At 42.1% G+C, this 27076-nt stretch overlaps 1 protein-coding gene across 1 annotated transcript; it reads right to left on the bottom strand.

Moving 5' to 3' along the window:
- Positions 1-2401: 2401 nt before the first annotated feature.
- Positions 2402-16532, bottom strand: TMEM170B (transmembrane protein 170B). Its single transcript, XM_063402545.1, has 3 exons — positions 15901-16532; positions 8612-8782; positions 2402-4475 (listed from the first exon to the last, which is right to left on the bottom strand). Exons 1-3 carry the CDS (start codon positions 15995-15997, stop codon positions 4345-4347), a joined length of 399 nt encoding a protein of 132 aa, XP_063258615.1. The 5' UTR covers positions 15998-16532; the 3' UTR covers positions 2402-4344.
- Between the last annotated feature and the right edge of the window lie 10544 nt (positions 16533-27076).

The following is a 27076-nucleotide window of genomic DNA, read 5'->3' as shown; positions in this document are numbered from 1 at the left end:
GGAGGTCAGCATTAAAACAAACATTTTAGATTTAGAAGAGCAAACTTTGCTATGCTCAGAGCCCTTGGGAAGGGATGCCATGGAGGATCAAGAAGCTAGTGAGTGCTGCGAGTTTTTCACCAACAGTCTCCTGAAAACACTAAACCAGTTCGTCACCCTTAAGGTCGTGAAAGAGGCAGAGCAAGAGACCTCCTTGGCTTAATTGTGAACCTCTGAATCTGCTCAAAGCCAGAAGTGAAGTGTACCAGAGATGGAAAAGCAGAAAAAAGCACACTTAGAACTAAAAGGACATTGATCGGACGTATCGAGAACCTTAAGAAGTTCAACAAGGACAAGGATAAGCTCTTGCCCTTGGTAAAACCCAGGAGTGCAGCACAGGCTGGGATGGACCTGTCTGAGGAACAGCTCTGTGGAAAGGGATCTGGGGGTCCTGGTGAACAAGCAGCTCCCTGTGAGTGAGCAGTGTGCTGTGATGGCAAAGAAAGCCAACAGGATCATTGACATGAGGGACTGCATCAAGGGCACCACCAGCAGAGATAAAATCATCATTATCTCACCCAGAGCTTGTCAGGCCACACCTGCAATACTGGGTCCCCTGTGTTCAGCTTGGGTCCCTGATACGCAAAAAACCCACAAAACCACAGACAGGCTGGAAAGGGTCCCGAGAAAGGCCACAGGGATAATCAAAGGTCTGGGAAGCCTGACATATGAGGATAGGCAGAGAACTGGGTTCATTCAGCCGTGAAGAAAGAAGGGAGCCTTTATCACCAATTCCAATTTTCAAAGGGTGGCTACAAAGAGAGACTCCCTTTTTACAAGCAGCCACATGGAAAAGATGAGGGGTCATGAGTACAAATGACTTTGTGATATTCCAACTAGACACTGGAATAATACCATTTGAACAAAATCCACAGGGAAGTGTTGGACTCCCCAGCACTGGACACCTTAAAGACTTGGCTGGTCAGGGTGCTGGGCTACCTTGTCTAGACCATGCTATTGACAGGAAAGGTTGGACCAGACCATCCTTGAGGTCCCCTCAAACCTGGTATTCTCTAATTCCATGGTCCTACTGACAAATTGAAAGTGTGTGGAGTGTTTAAATCTTTGATAGCAGCAGCTTCTAAAAAAACCAGTAGCTTTTCCACATTAAATAATATATTCACTACTGCCCCTTCTTCCAAATACTAAACTGTGTCGATGCATTATTTGTTCTGCACAATGCAGAATGTGCCCAGTGATACAATGCAGAGACAGGCAGAGCTGATTGAAGATAGGGCTAAAATATCCTCTGTGGACAGCACTGTATTGTCCAACGGGAACCAGGGTACCATCAGTGCCATTCACACACAAGATATCTTTGTAGCTTAATTAAGAGGGGCAGGGGGAGGGGAGGCTATCTAAAGTAATTTTATTCTTCTTGGAAAAGCTACTTCAGTTGTTAGCGTGTGTCAACTATACAACACACTCCACAAAGCCACCATTCATTCATATGTGTATATATATAAACAAATACATATATAAACACACATATACACACCCTGACTAAAGCACCTTATGCTTAACAATGCTGTTTCTAGGGAAATGGAAGGGAAGTTCCAGGTTTTGCAGACATAAGGCCACTTACACTTTCTTTCACTGCTGTAGTTCTTACGCAGTACGTTTATGCTGTGATCAAAGAATACTTCACAGACAAACCTTTTAGCATTATAAACTCCTCACAAGAAACACCTGAAAACAAACTTCTGTCAAATAAAGCCTTGGCCCTGTTAGGCCACTCAAGCATTATAATATCTGCCTGTCCCTTATTGTCAGGCAATAATGCCATATAAAAATGCAGAGACAACCAAGCATGCGACAACATTTTAGAAGTGAATACAACGACCTATGCAATAAAAATTATTTGGGGAAAGGCAGCTTAAAACCTGCAAAGATGCCTCCTTGTCCAAGGGGGAAGTTACAATGGCAACAACTTCATTGGCACAGTAATTAAAAAGAAGTTCATCAATAAAAGCATATGTACCTCATCAGTTAGCAGCAGTCTGCTGTAGTTTAACTTATTGAAAGGCAGCAAGCCATTGACCAGTGGCAGCATAACAGCCTCCTATCAAAAATAAGAATTGAGATGTTCAAGGAAATTAGGAACCTGTGAATAAGTTTCAGTGTGAGATAAAGGCATGAGATAAACTAAACTACTGAACACAGTGCTTCATGATATGGTTGGTTTTGATGCAGACAAGCATTTCTACATTGTCAAATAAAATGTTTTAAAGTCTGTTGAACATGACACTGCATCAAGTAACCAAATTGATTAGAAATAACCAAAACAGAACAAGAATGAAGATGTGACAATATTTTAAAAATCTCCCTTAAACACATATGTAACAAGGCACATTAGGAGAAATATCTTCAATTACTTTATTTTTCAATTTGACTTAAATACCTGAAACCAGTTTTCTCACAATTTAAGACAATGGGGAGAAGTTTCAATTGCTTGTTACAGCTGTCAATTTCATTGTGTACTAAAGTGCAATGGTTCTGTGCCAAAAAGTATAAGCAGAAAGTAAAAGACAAAAGACATAAAAACAAGCCACAAAAAAGTTTTTGAAGACATTCAAAAACAGTGAGAGCATATGTATTCAGTCACATTTTTAAAGCAATTAGAAGTAAAAATAACACTGAAAATGTTTATAAACCTATATTTTAACTTGTTCCCTGCAAAGCCCATAACTCTGGATGCTTTCCAAACAAGGCTTTGATGCTTTTAAAGAAAACAAATAATATTCCTAGTACTTTAAAGAAATGTGGAATAAGATAAAGGCAGACAGGTTAATTCATTATATTTAGAAATACTAAGCAATGACTGGATTGCAAGTTGTATTTTAAACATACTCTTTTAGGTGTGTAGTAGGTGCCAGTGTTTGTGACAGTCCTGAAAGACATCCTTTTTGACATCATAACAGCAAAACCTTTGAGTGATTTACTCCCCATCATCATTACAAGACAACTGCTGAAAAGCATTTAGCTGGGAAAAGATGTAAAGGATTCCTTATTCTTCACTGAACTTTATGCCCTTTAAATTTTGTATTTCATAATTAATTAGTCATTAGACTTAAAATTTCTCTTTACTCCAAACACTCACATTTATGACATTTCACATGCACAACACCACTCAGTCCCTTTTAAACTAGAAAAGCACAAACTACTGAAAGCTAAGTATTTGAAAGTTCCAGGTATCTTAATCTTTCCAAAGACACAAAGTCTTCAGAAACAAGGTAGTAAATACATTAGTGCTGCCCTGCTTACAAGTTTTTGGAGGATGGTAACTTTTTTATTACACTTAATATTTTTGTTCTGTAGAGTATCAACATACTGTATTGTTACCCCTCTCCATTTTCCTCATAGGTGTATTCTCTGACAGTTTCTTCTATTTGTGTGTTCCTTACAGAATCCATGTAGGGGTAAGGATCCTACCAGTGCTTAATTAAATATAGGGAGTTTATTTGCAATGAGTACCCTTTTTCTGAGGTGTGCAGAAGGGCTGGTGACCATCTGTATGTTTAAGACAAAGTAATTTTGAGGAAAACATCAGTTTAAGATTTGTTTGTGCATACAATAAGAGCTTGTACTTAGTAACCTTCATACGGTCTCCTCAAACTCCTGATTTCTGACAGGCTAACATCACTAAGAAATGTGCCAAAGAAGAAAACTGCCACGAGCCATTCTTCACATCGTGCTAATTCTAGCAGGGTTGTCAAAGCTGTGGTTCTTAAACCCCATCAAAATTAATCTACATTTTGGAACAGATCTAACACTTGTTTTGAATGCTGAACAAAAATATTCAGCATTCAGAGAGGTTCTTCTAATACACAAAAGTCAGTCACCTTGCTATTTCACCTGAATTCAAGGAGAATTGTGCACATTCACAGAATTCTTCTACATTCCAGAGCTCACCCAGCCACCCGCTCAGAACTAAAGCCCAAGTCTGGCGCACGCAGCACCTTTCCAGGACAGCCCCTCTCTGTTTCATTCCCGGGTGTTGGGGACAGCGATGCCATCTCGGCGCACGGAGCTGCCGCAGCTGCTGGAGGCGCTCCCGGGCTGCTGGGCACACAGCGATCGATCCCTGCCCGCCACAGAGGCACGTTAGGGCGCAGCGCAGAGCGCAGCAGTCCCGGCGCCAGAGGACAGCCTGTTCATTTCACTGAGCCTCCACAGCTGGAGTGCGCTTGCCACACAGCTTCCGCCCTCTTGCGCTAGAATTCGAGTTCGTAAGCTGATGAATCCACCGTCAGGAAGCTTCTCTCCAGATGAAAGACGTTTTTCTCCCCTCTTTCTACATAAGTTTCAAAGCGTTGCAAGAATTCTTGAAAATGAGATAATTAATGTCAGTACTGTCTGTCCAACACCAAAGACAAGAGCTTCCAGGGGAGCCATATTCTTTCCTGCTACTCTGTAAATTCCAGCTACTGCAGCACCTAAGAATCACAAGGAAAACAATGATCAAATCAAAGAAAAAAACCAAGGTTGAAATATGTGACAAATTATCTTCTCTGTCCATGCATCAACTATTTATAGAACATTACCAAACACTGTATTACTTCATGGCATTACACAATTACCAGCCTTGCTGGTATTTTTATAGTTATATATAACCTTCAGGGAATGATTTTCCCAGTTGAATCAGATCAACTTTGCCATCATCAGTTTGACTTAAGAAAATTGAAACATGTTGTTTCCCTGTACGCATCTTCAGTTTTATTTTTTACATTTTTTGCCTTGTGCCAGTTTGAAAAGGTAGCAAGACACTCCTCTAAAAATTGACTAGATCTGAAGGGTGGTTTAACACTGTTTGTACTGGCAGAGAGAAGACAAGAACAATAAAGCTAGTGTCAACAAAACAATTGTAAACACACATTTAACAGCTTCATTTAATATTTCAGCCAAATAAACTGGTCACACTATATGAGTTTATTTTGACTTAAACTACTGAATTGTTTAACAATTGTTCAGCAAATCCAAAACATGAAAAGGGTCACGGTATTGCAGTGCTTTCCATAAATGTGTATGAGAGGAGATTTCTAACCAATACAATTAGATTTTGAGCTATAGCACATTAAAAAAACCACAAACTCAACAGATCACTTTTCTTGTATAGTTCTGTGCAAATTCACATTTGAAATATAATATCAAGAGGCCAGGATCAACCAAAACCAAACCCAAAACCTAACTGTAGACCTTCAGCATGCATTGTCTCAGATGCTATCTAGTCATAATTAAATGCCTTCAGAGGTCACAAAAGCTTTTTCAGACTCAAAGAAAACTGAAAAGTCATCACAAGTTTTTTAAATAATAGACAAGAGTTTTAAAAAATGAGATTTCTTTGGTTTTGTACAGTCACTAACAGGAATAGTTTGCTGGAGTGATCAAAAATCCATTAGTGACACAGAAACACATGGAGTACTAATAGATTTTCTGAAAGTACAATCAGCATCTGAATCATCTGACATCTTCAAAAAGTAACACCTCAGTTTTACAATAGCTTTAGGAAGAGTAGAACTCACTGATAACTGTGGTTGTAACAGTACTTGCAAACACTATTTATCATACTGTTAGGCAATTTTGGGGTTAATTTATTTTTATTGTTGTTTAAAAAACAAACAAACAAACAAAAACACCACCACGACAAAACAACATATTCTGTAAGTATATTTTGTCTGAAATATCTCACCAGAAGGCTAGCCTTATGGTATTTTACTCTGCTACCTTTCGTAAGCTTTTCCATTTGTTCCTTGACTAGCTGTTGTCAAAAACTGAAAGTGATCCTTTAGACTGAGCTCACTGCTGACATTTAAATTATTTTTCAGACTGAAGTCTCAAAGCAAATTCAAACTGGCCAAAAACATATACTAGAATTGTCACTACTAGATCAATAGCAGAAAATTTGGGCTTTGAGAAAACTGTGAGATAATCTGGAAAGTATCCAGAATAAAACAATAAAAATTTGGTAGATTGCTAATTATGTATTATTACACAAATAACAGTGTTCAGTACAACCTGTAATGCATAACCCAGCACAGCTGGTATAGAGCCAAAAGTATGTACAACAGGCTGCCAACGAGGGAAATGAGAATATGGCACCAAAAAGGAGTGTGCTGGGGAAGAGGAGGAAGGACAGACCCTTCTGGATCAAATACAGCTAAAGCCCTTGCCTTAAGCTGCCTGGTATTTATATATTCTTGTTTGGTTTGGTGGGATTTTGTTTCGGTTGTTGTTCTGTGGGTTTGTTTCCTTGTTTTTGTTACGGTTTTGTTGGGTTTTGGGTTTAGTTTTTTAGGTTGTTGGGCTTTTCTTTTTTAGTGTATCCCCTGCAGTTAGTAATTTTTCATTACCTTTACAAATAACCCTAATTTCTATGATTTTTCAAAGCTTAGGAACGGAGGAGTCTCCTGCTTTTCTATATGCTAGTAAAAAGGTCCCAGATGATCAGAAATTTTGAAAGACTTTCCGGAGCAAAATTAAACTTACATTGAGCAATAGTCTATACTGCCTTCATTCTCCTATAGAAACAATGCAGAAGACTGGAAATACAAAGTGGAAACTGAAGTCCGTTAGCTATTTCAATTTCTTAAGCACTGGATCAGGCATACTCAAATAGCTGATATTTCACCTTGCATCTCCCAGTTTGCAACACAATAGCTATTAAAAATCCTCTTTAATATTTGATCACCATAATTTGCCTTCAAAAGCTCCCCACAGAATTTCTTTCAATATGAAACAACTGCGTTCTGGCCAGAAACAAAAAAAAATACTTCAAGGTGAAAGTACTTGCCTAAGCAATGAAAGTACTTGCCTCTGCAATGCTCTGTGCAAAACCTTTGGGAACAGCATAACAAGTCTACAGTCTAAGCTTAGAGAAGCTCTCAGATGAATATGCACACAAACAGAGCTGCTTACGTGCTAAATGTTTCGACCTGCAAAACTGCATGCCAAAAATAGGACTGTGTTGCTCCTCCTTTTATGCAGAGATAAAAGACACAAAGTAATTTCATTTGAGAGACATGGATCCTGAAACCTCCCCACCACAGAAAGCTGTGAAAGTCCCTGCTTGAATCTTTCAACACCACATTTTTTAATTTCAGCTCTTCAGAGATGCTCATGCGTGGCACCTTGGAACTGGCCACTGCCATTTTAATCCTAAGACAAAAATCAGTGTAACATATAAGGCACTCAACTACTTCTAATCTTAGTTCTAATCTTTTATCTTAGCAAAAAACCAAAAACAAACCAACCCCCTGCCCCTCAAAAACCCAACAAAAATAGTTATACTGATCTGTACTGTGTTGAATGGTGGAAACTCTAAGCTGAGAAATCTGTAGCAATTAAAACACACTTTTGAGGAAAGTCTTAGTGAAACTTCTCATGACATTTGCATTTTCATTTAACCTTGAAAAACAATAGTTGGGAAGGTCTTTCAGCAGGAGTAAGAAATAATCTGTCAGAAATCCTCTATGAATGTGTCCAAAGCTGATAGTGATAGCACTATTCTGATAACCTGGGTAGAACACAGGAAAACCAAAATGAAAGGTGGGAAGTTTTCCCTTCAGACTATATGGTGGTTGCTAGATTTATGGTTCCTTACCCTCAGAGACTTTACAAGTTAGACAAACTTTTCTGCAACACTAAAGATTTTGGGGCAGAAACTACTGCTCAGTTAACATAGGCACCACTCAACACTTGGATTTTAATGCTGTGAACTCCTTACCAGCACTGTTCCAGACAAGCATGCCCTTCTTTCCTGAAAAAATAACATTCACTATTTTTCCCCCCACAACACAACACTGAGCATGCTCCTACTTGCTTGGGAAAGCTGCTGTAGTCTATTTATAAGTTTGATAAAAAGAGCTGGATATGATAAAACCAAAGAATGAATGAAATGTCCTACAGGTTTTATGGCCCATATTTCAGTGCTGACACAGGTACCAGAATTTCTTGGGAAAGATGGATAAACAGCATCTGATACCAGTGACTCTGGATGAAGAGAGATGAGCAGCATTTCCTCAAAACATTCTTGGTGACAGCACTCGTGTCATATTTGGTCAGATGTAAGCCTTCCACACTTTACTACATAACACACTCCTACTTTCTGGAATATTTTAAACAATGAGTGTGGTTTTTAACAACAGCTCTGTGAACCTTTGGGCTTTAACAGAAAAAATGGTTGCATCTATCTGAGGATACAATGTCAAGAATTAAAAAATGTATCCTGAGTGGTAGCCATTCATCTAATACCATAAGGAACTCTTTAACAGGTGGCCTAGCCAAACAGTATTTCACCTAGAACATCAGTAAAGCTTAATTTGTTTTGGTTTCTTTTGGGTTTGGTGGTTTGTTTTTTGTTTGTTTGTTTGTTTTGTTTTGTTGTTTTGGTTTTTTTTTTGCGGGGGGAGGGGGTGGAGTCACTCCATAACTATTGCAAAATCCTTAATAAACAATTAACTAAGAAAAGCAGTTTGGTTTGGGTTTTTAAAATAAGTTAGATGTAAAATAAAAAAGGAAAAAAAATCCCCAAACAACCAAAAAAACCCCAAACAAGAACAAAAGGCAGACTTACTGGTTATCATTGCTCCAGTTACAGAGCCCAGAAATCCAATGCTGACCACAATGACAGAGATCAGCCTCCCCTGCCTATGCCTCTGCAGCATCACAAACATTAATACTCCCACAGCACCATGGACAAAGAGAGAGGAGAAGAGCGCCCAGAGGAAAACCCAGTACCACATCTCTGAAAGAAAGCAGTCAAAGAAAGGGTTAATATTTTTTAGACAAGAACTTTATAAGTAAGAAACTTCAAAGCATTGCAAACAATCAACAGTAAGAGAAAAGCAATACTGATTTCCATCTTTAAAGTGATACCTGTGACACCATCAGCACATGCTCAAGACTCCTCATTTCAGCAGTCTGTCATAAAGGATTGGCTGCATTGTGTTAAAAATTGTAAAAACGATTCTGGCAAAAATCTTAATTCAGATGTATTTTTACAAGCAGCCATAACTCCTTTAATGGCTTCTTTAAATAGTGCTGATTGCAATTTCTTAGTAGGCATTGTGACTGCCTCTGTAGAATGAAATATTCTCCGACAAAGACTGAAGAGGAAAAGGTCAGGAACTGGTTTGGGGTTTGTTTGGGTTGTCAGTTTTTATTTTGGGGTGGGCATGGATGTTTTGTTGCTTCCCAATCTCCCCCCCCACCCCCGCCACAAATAAGAGACAGCATCAGGTAACATCAAATGGGAAAACTGAGATTAAAGACTTCAGCTTATCTACACCCAGGGGCTGTAATAGAGTGTTCCACCAAATTAGCTTCAAAGGTGCAAATAAAAACACTGCAATTTTAACAAGAAATTTTAACACATCTAACTCCTAGCTTCTAAATGCTTAGTACAGAACTTCAGAGAGAGGTAGTGACTATTACTTAAACTACTAAAAAGGGCATCAGATCATGAGAATGTTGGGAGCACAAACACTTCTTTGAAGAACGGCAGACACGATGAGCACCTTCAAAGAAAAGAGCTGGAACCATCAATGGAGCTATACAATAACTCAATAACCTTTCTCACTTGGTGTCAACTTTCTAAAACCATTCTATAAATCAAAAGGATGAATAAATAAAAGAAAAAAAATGTTTTAAGTCAACTACAGTAGGTATGCATCATTACAGAAATTAGCAAATTAGGGTACATATTCCATAATCTCATGACACTGTCATTAATTCAGTTTTTACTGCAGCTCCCCCTCAAAAATAGAATGAAACAACAACTCCCAGCTTCCTTACAAAAGCAAGATACTTATTGCTTATGAGGCAAGCCTGTATTAACGTAGCTTGACTCATATCAACTATTTGAGGAAAAAAATGCAATCCAATTTACTAACTTAAAAATACTGAGCAGCACAAAACATACTGTGAAAGGATGCTGAGAAAAAAATGTTGCTACACAATAACCAGAGCCCTGGGAGTCCATTGTCAGTAGCATATGTATATAGATAGCACAGACACAGAGTTTAAGCTTTTTTTATTTAGCAGCACTTTGGGAATAGCTCAACCCTTCCCCTTTCACCCAGGCATAAATGGCAACACTGTGCCTGCCCAAGGATGTACAACTCCTCTAAATCATGCTAGCCAAAAGGCCCTTTTAAGAGAGCAGCAAGGAAAGTGGCCGGCAGATCTACATCCAATGGATACTTCAGCTGCAGCTCACGGTGCAACCTTTCCTTCTGAGTGCTGGGATACCTGCGCCCACATCCTGAGGGTGGCTCCCAACAATTCTCCTGAGATCCTCCATCCCTTCACCCCTGGCCCCAAAACGGGTCTCAAAAATCTCGGCAAATGGATAATGCCCATGGTATTGCTCCACTGAATGGATGTCTCATCGTTTTCAGAAGCTGCTGTGACAGAACAGTTGCAGCAGTGTCAAGCAGTCACTCCACACTCCCCCTCACTAAAACTAAGAAAGCCTGACTGACCTAATCTGTGGGAGGGGAACCTCTCCTGCTGTCCTAACAGTCCTTGTCCATTACTAGCACAGCCTGGGTGTTCCCATTGTGTTATTGAAGTGGAAGTGCATAAACAAGAGGGTTCATCAAAGACCTGCCAATATAGAACACGGCAGCCCTGCCAGTCCTACAGTTTGACAACAGGAAACAAACCTTAGGGTTTATTAACCAATCTGGACCAAGAAAGTCTGTGGGAATCTGACACTGTCATCCCCCGTAATTTCTACAGGATTTGTTAGGCACTGCATCACCTTTTAGGAAACTGATGTTTGTAGGCACTGTCAACCTTTATCAGGTAGAAAAGACAAATGACTTCCAATCTTAGGAAAACTCACTAGGATGACTGTATTTTTAGAAGAAAATGAAAGCTTATGGGAAGGCTGACTATTCCCCTGTAACTAAGAAACCAACAATATTTACAAACTCTAACACAACAAAATAGCTCCACAGTGAGCAACTATCTTCGGTCTTATTTATGTTCCAAATAAGGCTCAAGGAAAATTAGCATCACCCCCCACTTTATATTTAGGGCAGGAGGGTTGAGAATAGAACCAGCAGCAAAATGTTCAGTTGGCTAAAGAAATATAAACTTCAGTTCTTTGCTACACACTTTCTCCTCCTACTCCTTAAAAGCAGTAGGCATATTGAAAAGGAAATTAGAGAACATCCAGAAATATTCCTTGTTTGACACAAAAGCATCTGGAGCTTTGTTAAACTATGACCTCCCTTCATAAAAACACCACCTAGGTCTTAGGAGCTGAAACAGGACAAATCCCTTCCAAGCACCTTCCCTAGGAAAGGCTGGAAGTTATCCTTTCTTATCCCCCTTTATTTACTCTTTCTATGCTTGCTAGTTCAATGCAGTCATTTATTTACTTCTGCTTCTGTTTAACAGGGATGAACAAGGTAAGGAGAGAGACACAACCTTTCAAGCAAACTAGAGGAGACCTTAAGCTCCATCCACCTACAGGACAATGCAATCCCCTCACCATATCTTACCCTGATATGGTGAGGGGATTATTCATGTTCTGTAAAATTCAGCATCATCTAACCCCTGAATCATGAAGAGATGATTCTCTCAAAATCAGTATGTTAGAGTAACACTGAAACACACAAAGAATGGGTTGGGAATAACACTGAGAGGTGGCACTCTAAAAAACAGAGGAAGGGAATATGGAGAATATTCTCCATATGAGAATATGAACACAAATAGTCAAGACTGCACTTGTTCAAAAATGACTGAGTAGTTTGATTGCTGAACTGACTTGCAATATTGCTAAGGAAGAGGAAGTGAGACTGAAGTGTCTCAGCTATTTATGTCCTATACACTGACTGATCCTTTAAGCAGCATAAATTTATGTACTGCTACCCTGGTAAAAAAAGCACAGTCCAATTTCAGTCTTTGTGCAGCTATTTTAATTAGCTGGCTCTTTTGACAACATGAGCTGCACAGACAGAGTACTTTGCTGTTACGGAGGTAATGATTTGCCTGTATCTGTCAGAGAGTTTCAAATACTCACCTAGCCTCAGATTATTTAGTCATGCCCTCAAAGAGCATCCCTAAAGAGACAGGAATAGTATAAAATAAAAATAAAATTAAAAAACCAAAACCAAATCAACAAACAAACAAAACCCCAACAAAAAAACCGCCAAACCAACCAAAAAAAAACCCCAACCAACCAAAAAAAACCAACACCCAAATGCTTGCAACTTCCTTTGCTTGACCCTAAGAAAATTTCAGAGTTTACTTTTAGTGTATCTGAATTACTTAAAGTCACCAAAACACAACACGTGTATCAAAACTCCACAGTTCCTAGAGAAATACAGGAACTAGGGAAGGCCCAGTAGCTTACAAGCACAGTGACATCCAATCACTATTGCAAAGATGTCACAGATCTTCTGGTAAGAACAACTGAGATACTTTTTTCATATTTAAAATTCTTAGTGCTTAAACTGAAAAGAAGATTTAAGACAGTGTTTATGTTCCTCTCCTCTGGTTTGCCTTAGTTGGGGACTTTTTTCCTAACAGAAAAGCTGCAAGGCTCAAATACCTTGTAATTAATGCCCAATCACACCAGTTTTAGAGCACTTTGTTAATTTTGATATTTATACATATCAGATAGATATCATGCATACATTATGCTTATGTACTACAGAGACACATTAAACATATATTAGTGTAGGCATACACAACATTAAAGATTAAAAAGACTTTTTAAAGCATGTTATTGTTCAGAATAACATTCATATGACTTCCACCTTATCAAGACTTGAAGTTGCACTCCATCAACAGTTTCATCTTACACAAGGAAAGCAGATAAATCATAACATTTCAAATATTATCTCTCTCTGTCTTGATATCCTACTGCCACTCAGCTTCAGTAAACATGAAGTATCTCCTTAGTCCTTCACCTTCAGCACCTTTCCTCTAGTTCTAGGCTTGTTTTGCCAGATAAATAATGATTGCCTACCACATGTCATAAATCAAGTGATTACTCCAAAACGAAGTGTCTCTCTCCATTCTAAGCCCAGAACGCAGTCTACTACAGCTAGCTACAGAGGTCAGTCAAGCAATAAGCACCTGTACTAAGAATACAAAAATACAAACTTAAATTAACAAAGCAGCACATGTCAAATTTAGAATTAGAAAACCCAATAACGTTACATTCCTGTAGCTTATAAACTCAAAGCACTCTGATGAAGTGACAGCATATGATACCTGCAAATGTAACTCAGCTCTTTACATCCTACATTTTTTTCCTCAGCACCAGGTCCTGTCCTTAGTTAATGTATTAAGTGGTACTTTCAAAGTTATCAACAATACAGTCAAATTGTTTGGAGATGCTAACATTTTTGCTTCTTTCAGTGGGAAAAAAAGCACTTTGTTGAGGAGCATTTAAATCTCAAATTACAGGCTAGTCCTCTCAAGTAACAGCACAGGGAGCACAGAAAATCTAGACAATCTAGGACAAATGAGCACAGGATGGAGCTTAGGAGCTTCTATTACTAGAAATATTGCCAAGTCCTTTATTGTGGAAGCAGCTTTAAACAGTTTTTACTTTACTGAATATTAATAATGGGATTTTTTTCCTTTTTCAGCTCAAATTCAGCTGCTATCTGATTTGTTCTAGTAAACCCTGATCTAGCACTAACTCTAAAACCACAACCAGTTCATATCTAAAGGAGATAAATCTTGTGCAACTTAAAAGTCCAGTCCAGACCACAACTTTAAGTCCAAAAGTAGACAGGGAGTAGCCTTGAATATTCATAGAACATATATATTAATGATTTTCTTTTCCCAATATTCTGGAGAAGTTTCTCCTTATACCTAACAGAGGTGCAAAAGGGAATGGATTAAGTAGTCAAAGAAGATAAACTCATTCACAAACCTATTTTCTTAGCAGGGAAAAGAAGAGAAATTCTGGTTTTGAACAAAGTTTACTTTGATAAGTAGTAAGGAAGGGCTTATGTAACTAACTCAGCTTTTTGTTAATATCAGTGATTCTATCAATATATATTCTATCCTGTGGAAAAGATTTTTAAGTCCAGTGCAAGTTTTGGACTGTTGACACCCCACGAGAACATTCAGCTCAACAGGTTATGGCTGTAGGAGCAGCCTGCATTTAAGCATCAATTTGGAAACTGCAACTACAACTGGCAGTGATACATTCTTCAACAACACTATGATGGATAATTTTTTTTCATATTTTTTAAATTAAAAAGCAAAAATATCCCACATTAAAAATACCTTATGGAAGTTCTCATCTTATTGCAAAAGCTCTGAGAAACGAGCCCATTTTAACTCTCTGCACTGAATTTCATAGAAACACCTATATTGCATAATGGTCTAATAAGAAAAACTTTATAGAGGATGTCTGGCACAAAGCAAGGTGAAATCCATTGTGAACTTTCTCCTTTAAGAGTACAAGTTCTTAAAGTATATATGCTAAAATAACTACTCAGGAAGTGAGCTGTATTTAGTGTGTCACCACATTAATACCTGCAAACTTTATAATTATCAGACACACACTACGAAGTTCATAGATCAGATAAATATGAAAAGGTTAATCTTCTTTAGTACACTAAGATGCACCCTGAAAGTTAGAAGAACAAGAAAGATGATCACTGTTTGCTTCAGCTACATCTCTATTTTCATCCCAGTTCTATTTCCATCACACTTCTTCCACCTCTAAAAGATTAAAAAAGAAAACAGAATATATCTATTAAGCATTACTATAGAGTGCAAAAAGATGACATAATACTTTTTCATAAATATTAGAATATTTCCATAACTGTATAAAACCTACCCCTATTCGACATTTTCCACTAATCTGTCACCAGCTAATACACCAAGTAGAAAGAATTTACTCAGTTACATCTCTGCTATTGACACCCAATCCCTGCTTATTTAGAGCTGGAAGCTTATGATTTACTTTACATGTGGACAGAATAAGAGAAGATATCCCTCTGCACTGTATGCCTTGGGTCTCACAGTAGTCCACACCCATTTTTCAGCCTGAGACTGAGCAGAAAAAAGCCAGCTCTTGTCAAAAGCCAGCCAAAGCTCCCTTCTCCTAACAGAGGGTGAGGACCTGACTCTACTTTGGCTCACAGAATCTTTTCAGTCTTTAAGAATCCCAGACGCCTAAGATTACAACTACTTATCAGAACGCGACTGCCACCTCATTCACTCCCACAGGTCTCATTGTCCACGGGTACACTCAGGGGTTGTGGGGGAAGTCTCCGATTCTCCACATTCAATTTTACAGTTTTCGAGTTGATTTTTTATAGCTCTGTCAAATGCCAATGAGCATATATCCACAAGGGGAAAAAATAAAACAAAAAACCAACCACCTCCACAAACATACTCCAGCCTTCCATACATACGTACACATTCACACACACTTTCTACAACCCTTCACTCACGCACAGGTACCCATCAGCTCACTCGCATACACACACCCTGTGCCACTAATTTATTATGCATGGCCATGGAAAAGCGAGCGAGCGCATCCCGCAGGCTGCAGTCCTTGTGCAGGGGCAGGCATCGCACACACCGGGCACACACCGGGCACACACCGGGCACACACCGGGCACACACCGGGCACACACCGCAGCGCACCCAGCCCCTCACACCGACCCGCCCCACCCCTCGGCCCCCACAGCAGCCGCACACACACACACGCTGAGGATACACCCGCTCAAAGAACACGCACGTAGGCACCCGGGAGGCTCGGGAACACGAACGCCAGCCCTCCCCAGGCGCAGCACACAGCGAGACCACCGGCACCCCCCGCCCTCCATTGTGCTCCAGCGCCGGGCGCGCCCCGCAGCCGCCCGGCCCCGTTACCCGTGAGGCTGCGGAGGACGGTGCCGTGAGCCCACAGGCTCAGCACTTGCTGCACCGACAGGTTGATCATGGAGTTGTCTCCCGCTTCCACCTTCATGGTGCCGCCGCCGGGCGGGGTCCGGCAGCCGCCGGACCGCGGGGCGGGCGGGAGGCGGCGGCGGCGAGGAGCGAGAGGGCGGGGAGGCGGCGAAGGGAGCTCCGCGCCGCGGTGGAGACATCGAGGCCGGAGAGGGGGAGGCGGCGGCCGCGGGGAGCCGGGCGATCTCGGGCGAGGAGGGGAGGCGGCCGCTGGTGCTTCCCCGCCGCTCAGGGGCAGGGCCGGGCGGCGGAGCCCATCATCACCATCATCATCATCACCATCATCATCATCGCCGCCGTCTCCGCCTTCTCCATCAGCAGTGGTCGCCGCCGCCTCGCCGGCGGCATCGTCACCCCGGTCACCGGCATCACCTGGAGCGAGGGCGGGGCGGCCGCGGGCCGTCCCTCAGGCGGGCGGCTCCATGCGGGAGCAGCGGCGGCAGCGGGAGGCTCCCGGGGCCGGACGGCAGCGGCGGCCGGAGGGGAGGGGCAGGGAGCGGCGGGACCGGGGCAGCGGCAGCGGGAGCGGGAGCGGGAGGGCGGCCCCGCGCAGGCGCGGCGGGAGGAGCCGGGGGGCGCGCGCTCCTCCCACCGAACGGGGAACCGGGATTCGGAACCGCGATTTGACTCGGACAGAGCGGGAAAGGCTGGGCATGCCGCGGGCGCGCAAAGAAACTTGCGTTAGCAAGAAGCGTGTCAAATAGAATCTACGTACGCCTATAGGTAGATTGGAAGGGGAAAATAAAGTGATAGAACCACCCGGTATTAAAGCTGGTATTTAGGTTTATGCTGCTGGGTGCGTTTAAACGTCGGAGAAGAGCCAAATGCAGACTGTGAGTTCTGATGGGAGCAGTGTTCTCACCTCGCTGCTGACAGCGTGGGCACTCTGAGCTCCAGGGAGCAGTGCCGGACGGGCCCCGAGGAGCGGCGCCGCTGGCGCTCGGCGGGCAGGAGCTACTGCAGCTCCGGAGACAGCGCGGGTCACAGCGGAGGAGCTTCATCCCCAGCTTCATCCCGAGCTTCATCCCGAGCTGTCATCCCCAGCTTCATCCCCAGCCTCATCCCGAGCTATCATCCCCAGCTTCATCCCGAGCTTCATCCCCAGCCTCATCCTGAGCTGTCATCCCCAGCTTCATGCCCAGCTTCATCCCCAGGCAACATCCAGGCAAGGCTGTGTGACGTCCCTGCCTGTCCCTTTGGACCTCGTAGCTCCACCGTCACGGTGGCCGCAGATTAAAGCCACCGAAAGCTAGGAGACGTCAGAAATCGTGAGCGAATCTTTATTCCGTGCCTTCGCTTTCTTTATGTACAAAAGGAGCAGAGTGTTTAGACTGGACGCGGCGTCTTTCGAAGCACGGGATGCACGGTGCTTAGCGATGTAGAAGCCAGCCATCATCCCCCACCCATTCTTAAATACGCATCCCTAGGCCACACTGAGTGCACGAACTTCCTCACTGGCATTTCTTCAACAGTGCTTGCTGCGGCACTTCGTAAAGCACATCGTTTTATGTCAGCATCCTTTGATGGAAAGGGTTGAAGAGGCAAAGCAACTCAAAATTTGTAATTTTTAGATGAAGAGCCACGACAGATAAATCAACTAATATCCTGCTTGATGCCAATGGCCCATTTTTTTCAGATAGAGTTTTGCAGGATGTCTGGTTCAGGGGAGTGCTCCCAAAGCCTTTTGCAGCTGACAGTGCTTGGCATTTCTGCAAGTAGGTATCGAGCCAGGCAGTGAGAAACTCACAGGGAACAGCTCCCTAGGGGACTCTGGGTTTCACTGATTAAGCATGGGATCACTGATGGAGAAAGAGCTCAGCTTCTGGGCCAGGTGCCTGTTCCATGGTCAAGGGAAGGTCCTCTCTCGTCCTCTTCTTGTAATCCCAACACTTTACAGCTGTGTAATTCAGGCCTTACAGAAAACAGTTCCCTTCAGTATACAGTAGTGATTCATTTTTAGGGCAGAATCCGAGCATTCCATACTCGGAATAGGGCTCAGTGAGAAAACAGCATCTAATTTAAGTTTAAATGTGAAACATGCAATGAATTGTTTAGGAACTGTTTTTCTGGTTTATTCTTTTTAACTTCTGCATGCCAAACTTTGAGAAAACAAACATTTTTAGATGTCCTTTAAAAAAATTGCCACCTCTAAATTTATTTTTGCCGTCGACCAATGTCCCAAGAGCGAGGTATACTCTGCAGGACACTGAGGTGTAATCAAACTTACAGTAAAAAGGAAAACTACTTTTGGTGACCATTTTATCTCATGAATCTCCTGTGGTAACCTACTGACAGATGTAAGCAAGACTATCTGATAGGCCAGAGGCATGCATGGAAACATGCATGTATCTGCAAACAATGCTGCATTGGTGCCTGGTGCCCTTTCAACCCGTGCATGGGTGATTTTTTGTGTTCCACACAAGGAAGAATGCTTGGGAAATACTGTTTTTGAACCACTAGTGTCCAGAACTACATAGAATACCTTCCTCAAGGTTTTACAATAGAAGTACAGGAAACACATTCACGTAGAGGTCGAGTGAGTATCTCTGTAGTCTGCAGACTCTTGCAGTATTTGTTCAGGACCATTCTTCAATATTTTGCACATGCTCTCTCCTTAGAGACAGAGATTTGGAAACCTGTCTAGCCTTCCCCAGGGAGGACCATTCTGCAGCAGTGCAGGGACAGCGGGAACACAGAGCAGCTCCTCTAAGTCCTAGGAGAGCAAACCAGCTTTCTTCCCAAGAGAGATCCACCAAAACCTCAGTCCAGCTTCCACTGAAACTCCATCTAAGAAGATAAAAATGGCTATCAAACCTCAGGCATGCAACAGCTAAATTAACCTTTTCTATCAAAAACCTCCAACACACTTGGACAGTGTACAAGTGATAAGGGGACAGATTCATCATAAAAGGGGCCATAATTTACTTAATTTATATAATTTATATAATTTATTCAACTTAATCCTCAATTTATCATCCAGTGGGTGAGCTGGATACAAATTTGAATACAAATTTGTCATGTGAAAACAAGGTTAACTGGATCATTTAGGAAAATATTGCTACAGTACTGACTTTAGGGCAACAAAAAAGGGGTGGTACATGACCGTGACATTTCCCATTAGCAAACACTGGAGGAGGTCAGTGGAGGAACACTCTGGAGGAACAGAGCACCTTGAATGAGGCAGCAGAAACAACTAAAATTCTTCCAAACTGTAGCTTCATAGGAGCAGGGAATTGCAGCCAACTCTGTCCTCAGGAAGACCTCCCAGATGGGGGGTGTTGCCACAGAAGTCCTGAGTGTATCAGCTCCCTGCAGGGATTATTATGAGCTCTGTAGGCAGCAATGCACAGAGCCACAGCGACCCTGGCAAGGGGTTCCCAGCAGGGCTTAGGTTGCTGCTGAAACTGTGACTCAGGGGGAGAATAAACCACAGCTGCTTGAGCAAGGCAAGCAAAGGGCTGAAAAGATCTCAGGGAGGAGAAATCACAACAAGCAGCATTGTCCCGATAATTAAAACAAGAAGGAAAGAAAGAATGAACAAAAAGAAAAAAAAACTAAGAACATAATCTCAGAATTTGATCAGATAAGGTAGTTCCTTAAACTATTAATGGTTAAAAGAAGAGAAGGAATCCTTTTGCAAGGGCCTGGTAAGGCCACTTCCACTGCTCTGGCACCCTGAGGGTGAGGGGGACAGGCACAGCAGAGAATGTGGGAATGGGTCATGGAAGGTGACATGTCAGAGAGGGCTTGGAGGGCTTGCTGGTAGGGTGGCAGAGGGTGGGCGGGCAGGCTGGGGTATGTCCAGCTCTGATAACCCTCTGCAGAGCAGGGATCAGGTGAAGGCTTGGAACTGCAGGGAGAACAGTGAGGGAGGGGAGACAACCTGACCCAGAAACCTTCACAATTGGTGTACACATCCCAGGCTTCCACTCCTGTGTGGTATTTCAGAGGCCGGGACACAACTCACTTGGTCTGCCTGACAGCCAGCCCTGAGGCACCACAAAGGCCTGAGAGACTCCAGGCCTGCTTTACACATCCAAACCTGCCAGTAAAAGGGTCCATGGGGAACACCTAAAAACTTATACAGGGACTGATCTTCATCCCAGATGAGCTCATTTTCCTTCCCCCATTCCCCTATTCCCTCATAGCGACTGGGAGGTTTGGGAGCTTCCCCGTGCTGCATGCGTGCACTGCAAGGAGCCAGCTGTAAACTCTGACTTCAGCCAAAGGAAATTAGTTTTACAGGTGGAAAAGTAGGGTCAGCTTAGTTTCTCTGCCCTGCAAAAGATCAGAATATGGCTACATAAGCTACTATTAACTTCTGGTATTGTTTTCAGAAGTTGAAGAAATAATGATAAATTTCACTGGAGAGCCCTTGGCTGAATCATTTTCCACTTGGAAAGGTAATGCTGTTCAAAACGAACTGATTTCTTAAGTCACATATTTTTAGAGAAACAGACAAGACTGAACATGTTCTATTCCCATGCTCTGAAACAAGTATTTCATTTTCCATAGTGAACACAGCTTTTCATCACAGTAAAACATCAAAATCCAAATAGTAACCCCTTTTGGTCCCCTTGAAGAACAGAATTCTCACTTGAGATTTTTTAGCCAGAGCTGGCCATGTAGATTGATTAGCACTGCAGTTAAAGATCTGTTTTAATTGAATGGACAATCCCAGCACCGCTCATATCTGCAGATATTTTTTCCCCCATTTCAAAGGGGTTTTTTGGCTTTTGACCCAAGTCACTGACAAGATGTTTCAAATGCAGATAATAAATTAATACCTCTGACATTAGCAATAGATTTCTTCCTACTTGACCCTTTTCTAGACCTCCAATTTATGCACAGCAGTCACTCAATCAGAAGAATTGGCAGTCACGGCTAGTTGTGGCTTGAGAAGTGTGTCTTTCAGAGATCCGCGGCCTCCTAATCTCAGCTCTTAAAAGGCTGAAACCCGATCTCAGCCGCTAACCTGGATGAGGGATGAAGCCGCCTGGCCAGCCGTGTAGGAGAGGAAGGAAGTAAGGTGATAGCACGGGCTAAACACCGCAGCACGAAAGCAGCACGAAAGCAGCATGGCAGGCTGGTGTGAGCCGTCGGAGAGGGCTGGGAGCGGCTGCCCGGGCGGCAGAGGGAGGCAGAGGTGCGCGGGAGCCTTTCCGCACGCCCCGGCAGATGGAGCGCCGCGCACCGCGGTGCCGCCTCCGCAGCGCGCCAGCAAGAAAATACCTGTGCATGCTTAGAAACTGCGGTTAGATTAATATTTTTTTAATTAAAGCTTCAGAGGGGGAAAAAAAAAAAGTCAGGTTACTCTGTTTAGAGAATATCCCTCTGTAAAATACATTGATTTTTCAGCCCATAGTTCAAATTGCCTGAAGGATTGGATCCACCATGAAATAGAAAAGTCCCACTGACTACGCTAAAAATATTTGTCAAGTACTGTCATAAATAAAATTACCTAAACTTGGATGGATTTTTTTTAACATTTAAACTTGTGCTGCTTAAAAGATCAATTCACCTATTTGTTTTAAGCAATACTATCATTCAGAAAAATGAATCATCTACTCTCTCTGCACACACTCACAGACACATGCACACACACACGTGTGCATTCACACACATGCAGCAGTTTAAAGTAGTCCTTACATAGTTGTTAATATCATGCTGTTACTTATAAAAGAAATTTATTACTCTTTGTGAACTCCTTCACAGGAATCATTTCTCGTGACTAAGAATGTTATCAGGGTTCCTGAGAAATCTAAATTATCGTTTGTGTTTTCCTGTTTAATTGACTCAAAGCAGGCAATTATCAGTTAAAACTGTCATTAGGAGTCATTTGGAACAGTCTAGCAGGGACAACCATCTTTCAAGACATGGATGGAACCAATTTCACTGTTCCCTCTGAGGATAAAGCATAAAGTAAAAGTGAGGAACAACTTTTGCTCCTTGTTCTCTTTGTTGTCATGTTCAAAAAGGTTGTTTGGCTAAAATGCAAAAAACTTGCTGTTCTTTCAGAATAGCCCTTCCTCCCCCAAATATTTTCTAAATAACATACCAGACTCTCATAGTCCATGTCAACAAATTGATGCATGGTAGCCACATCAGGTTTCTCATATGCTTAGGCCATTAGCTAGCAAGAACATTGTCAAGCTATTATTTTTGAAATATCCTATTTTTAGATTGTTTTGGGGTTGCTGGAAGTTTGATAGAGAAACCTGTTCCTTCATTAAACTAGTTTTTCTTTAACCCTCACATATGCATGCCACGGTCCAGATAGTATATAAGCATTTAAGTTCAGCTAACACATACAGCCCTAAGCTCTGGCTCATCCAGTTTGCAATATGTTTGCATTTTTTTCTCTGATTCAGAATTGAAGAAAACTCAGCTTCAAAATACCTGAGTTTTGTTGAAATGCCCGTAACTTCACAACTAAAGCCTCATCTGCCTGTGTCTATCTCTGGCCTGTTGCACCCTCACACTGAGCTCCTCCCCTCCCCTTCTTTGCCTCTCAATCGATGCGTTCTTGAGCAGGCAGGAGGGGACACATCAGAATCACAGAGCAGGACATTTCCTCAAAACTTCTAGTTTCCCCCCTCTGTAGCAGTGCATTTTGGTACCACAAACCTGCAAAACCACAAATATTTCAGTTCCTAAGCAGGTTCTTCTCCCTCTGACCCAGCATCCTCTAAAGCAACCTGGAAATACCTAATTGATTTCAGTGGACTCCAGCTCTGAATGGTGGAATTATCTGATCTTATCTTGTCTTCTTTTCATCTGGCAACTATAATTATGTTTAGCAGACCTATTACAGGTGTTTCTACAGATTCAGCTGCCTTAGGGCAGAAACAATTCCATTCTGCCAGTAAAGGCCATGTATTTTTGTTCCTCTTTAGTATAGGCCAGTCCTGACGAGTCTTACCCACTTATTTGATTATCCCAGTGTGTTTGCAGCACTGATTTACGAACCCTAACTGTCCATTTTATCAATGCTTCAGAGGATGTCTTTGAGGGCATCTCCTTCAGTTTTTAAAAAACACCTGTGTTGTCAACATTTTTTAAAGTCTGCTGGTTCCTTCAGTCCTACCACAATCCCATGAAATTCAAAATCTGACTCTTGGTTTTAATTTATGGGTTAATTTGAAATTTTTGGCACCACCACAAGCATACATGAGTTCCGAGCGTTGTGAGATTGCCATCTGAATTCCTGGAATTTTTGAACTATTTTAACAACTCTTTGAATGCCTGTCATCTCCTTTAGATTTTCTCCTCCTAGTTCACAGTTCAAGCTGATCATATAAATATGTCACAGAAGTATGCTTTCAAAAATACCTCCCTCTGCAGTGCTGAGCAAAACTCGAGGTAGACAAAAAGTGAAAAAAAAAAAATCATCTCAGTCCTACAACAAGGGAATCTCATTGCTGGAAAAGAAAACAAAATTATATGGAACTATGGGTAATTGTAACCTTTTTTGATCAGGTCTTGATACTTCATAAAATTCTCCATGTATGATCCCACATGACCCCAAAGATTTTCTTCCTATTTGTACTGCCTTGAATACTGCCTGACTCTTCAGTAACATTATTTCTGAAGAAAGCAAAGAGTCAGCAGCATCACTGAGGTGCACAACCGAGAATCAGGAGACACAACATTTCTTTCTAGGCCAGCCTCATGCTGACAGGTGAGCTGCACAGCCAAATTCACTTCAGGCAGTATCACACTCTGTGAGCAGCCCTCTTGTCGCCAGTGGCCTTCTGTAGAGCTCAAACACAAAGAAGTCTCCTAATTCTGTTTGTAACCCCTTTGGTTTTTGGTTTCTACAATTGGAAAAATGAGATAACTTTACCTGTGGGGTTTAATTCATGGACAGTTTAAAACACACTGAAAAAATTCAGCCAGACAGAAATCAGAAGTATAAAGTATTGCCAGAGATAAATACTTTCAAGGTGGCTTTGTTATTATTCTGGCTACCTGCCCACAGAGCTTTGCATGCAATTTAATATCACCAGGAGAAGAAATATTTGATTTTACAGAGTTGTAAGCTCTAGCTGATTAAAAAACTTAAGTGGGGAGAGAGAAAAAAAATCGAAATACTTGACTGAGCCGTTATTTAACACCCTGTCCAGATGCACTCTTCCAGTCCCCTCTAAAATAGGCTGTCATTATACTCAGTAGTCTTAAGAATGGGGTAAAAGAGTCAGGTGAGGATGGGCAGTGTGCTGTCTCACTCAAAGGATGAACTCAGCCACTGTATCTGGACTACAATGCCCTCTTTGATCTAATCCAAGACACCTCCCTCTTACAGGATGGGAAAATTTTGTCATTTGAGTTGTTCAGAACACAGCTGATAAAACCCGAACTGAGAGGGCCACTCAGTGCAAATTCCTCTTGCCACCCTGGGTCTGGAAACAGCCTGGCCACATTTGCACGGGGCTGTGCCCAACAGGAGGAGCTCTGCCTTCTGCATTTCATTCTCCTGCACTGATAGTTCAAGGATTAATTCAGGCTGAACTACATGAAAGCAATGTGCACCTGCCTGCATGGAAATGCCTTAGGTCAGGGGGTTTTGCAAACAAACGTACTCAATCCAAGCCAGGCTCCCTGTCCAAAGCCCTAATTAGAGGTGTAGATCACAATCGGTGTAAGGATGCCCAAGGCTGCACTGACCCTGAAAATGAACATCCTCCCACTCTTCCCTCAGGTCCTCCCCCAAAACAGCACTGACAAAGCCGTGCACAGATTATTCTGAGACTAGAATAACAAACTGAGTGGTCTGAAAAAAAATACACCTCCAGGAAAGGAAACAAATGAGCAGTTAAAGTGGCAGCACTCTGAAAATGTTTGTAGATGGAACTGTACATGAGCACGTCCTAATTCCTTGCTTCCTGTGGCAATAGTGGAAACGAAAGAAGTAAAACAAACTTACTACTCCTAGGAAAGGTGGGATCTGACCCAAAGTGGCAACAAATGCAATGGTAATGCTCCCAGCTTACACAATGTTAGCTTTTGACTCCACCAGCTGCTATGACCTTGCTCTAAAAATAATTAAAGTCCTGGTAAGATGATAAAGATCATCTCACAAACATTTTCCTCACCTTATGCTTGCTTGGTAAGTATCAGAATCAGTACAGCAGAATTCGTGCATTCAGATAGCAGTTATCACAGAAATGATAGTACAAGACAAGTGCATAATGCAAACAAACTTCCTAAAGACATCAGAATTTAAATAGGTTTTCTTGTCATATGCACTGAATAATTGACTCACTTTTAAACAATCAACAACTAAAGGAAAACAACACAAAAAATCAGGAAGAGTTTTACAAAAGGAAATAGGGCTACAGCTAATTTAAGAAGGTGATTTCTACTGCGATTTTACCTGTCCTTACTCTGACATCAGGAAAAAAAAAAAGTTGACTGGTTTCAGACAGCCATTAGCTGTCTTGTCCTTAGATAATCTTTGAGAGCTGAGAGGGCAGGAATTAATGTACACAAATACAGCACACTTGAAAAATATTAACTAAAGCTGGGAATAAACTATTCCCTAATGGAGGTCTCAGACCTGATTAACAAAGAGAAAAACCGAAGCAGATACTTTCCAAGGGAAGTGTATACAACGGAACTATTCCAGGCTTTTATGACTTAATTTCTAAAACTGGCCAAGAAGAGATTTAATTTTGTTTACTTAAACAACTTAGAAAAGAAAAATATCCCAGCGCTCTAGCACTTTGTCAGACAGATTCCAGAACAGAGGATTAGCTAACTGTTTGGTCTCGCAGTGTGTACACACACGTACTGCCTCTCATCTGAAAGGGGAACTTGGTCAGCTTGCAAAACGAGGAGAAATGCCTGCTGGCCCAAGTTCTGTTTCTGCCAGCCTCCATGGCGAAGCAGCACAGTGGGTGAGGACATCGGGGAAAGGTTTTAAGCGTTGGTTTCCACTTCTCACTAGAAAAGAAAATTCAGCCTTTCTGTTTCTACTTGTTCACATAGGAGCAAACAAATGCAGCTTCTGTAAAACCCATGACAGTACTGTAAGTACTGACAGCATCAGTATTACGAATGTGTTAGTAACTAAATCCTCCTAACTAAGGGCTGAACCCCTGGGACAGCACGAACCCTGGCACGTAGCCTCCCAGACAGACTGTCTGTCTGGGGAGGAAGTTGGAGAGAGTGGCTGTAACCTTCCTGCAGCCCGAGCTGCCAGAGGAGACCAGAGCTGCTCAGGATGCGGGCGGTGTGGCTGAGGAGAGCTGTGCCGCCGGGTTGCAATGCTTCAACACCGTCCACCCGCAGCCCCTTCTGCCAGACCCCCCTGGAGGGCTGCCCAAGACTCACAGCTGCCCTCCCTTCACCCACCCTCCTTTGCAGTCTGCAGGGCACTGTACTAGAAACTTGATAACTGCAAGGCTTGCTCAGGGAAAGGTGCTCACTGGAGGTGCGCCTTGAGGTCACTGCTTGCCTTCCTTTTGGATGGGATCTTCCCTGCAACTCCTCTCTCACCCTCAGCTCTTCTACATGTTCGGAGGCAACCCACTCTGTCCAGCAGCATCTATAAGCATGCAGAGGATCTCAGAGCCTAGAGAAACAATCCTTGCTTTAAGGCAAAGTTGAAGCATCTTTTAGTTGAAAAATTCCTAGTCCATTCCTAGAGCTTTATAGTAGAAGGCGCTTTGATCACTGACTCTTTTCAGCTGTATCACTCTCTCACTCTGACCAGTGCAAGTGCAATCTGGTTTTTATGCCAGGGGCTTGCTGATTACATTAAATTTTTTTAGCGCAGTTTTTAAAGGATTTCTAAGAAAAAGTCACTGCTAAATGAAGACATAACTGCAAAATTAGAACATCGCTCACATTTCCAGACTGAGCTGAGATCTCATTGGCAAATGGTGAACAGGCAAGATCAGAGGCCTCACAGTGGTGAATTGCACCTTGTGCCCCTTTGTAATATGCCACAATGTGGCAAAAGCCATTCACATTCAGACTCATTTTGTGAGAACAAAATGTTAGGTAGATCTTAAAAGGCCCAGAAAAGAGAGGCAGGCAAAGGTAAATGGGCTGATGTGTGTTATATCTTTCACCACAGACCTCATGGCAGCTA

This window comes from Prinia subflava, chromosome 1 (assembly GCF_021018805.1).
Source record: "Prinia subflava isolate CZ2003 ecotype Zambia chromosome 1, Cam_Psub_1.2, whole genome shotgun sequence".
Classification (NCBI taxonomy): Eukaryota; Metazoa; Chordata; class Aves; order Passeriformes; family Cisticolidae; genus Prinia; species Prinia subflava.
The sequence above is the reverse complement of the archived record's forward strand: the minus strand, read 5'-3'. Positions and strand labels throughout refer to the sequence as shown.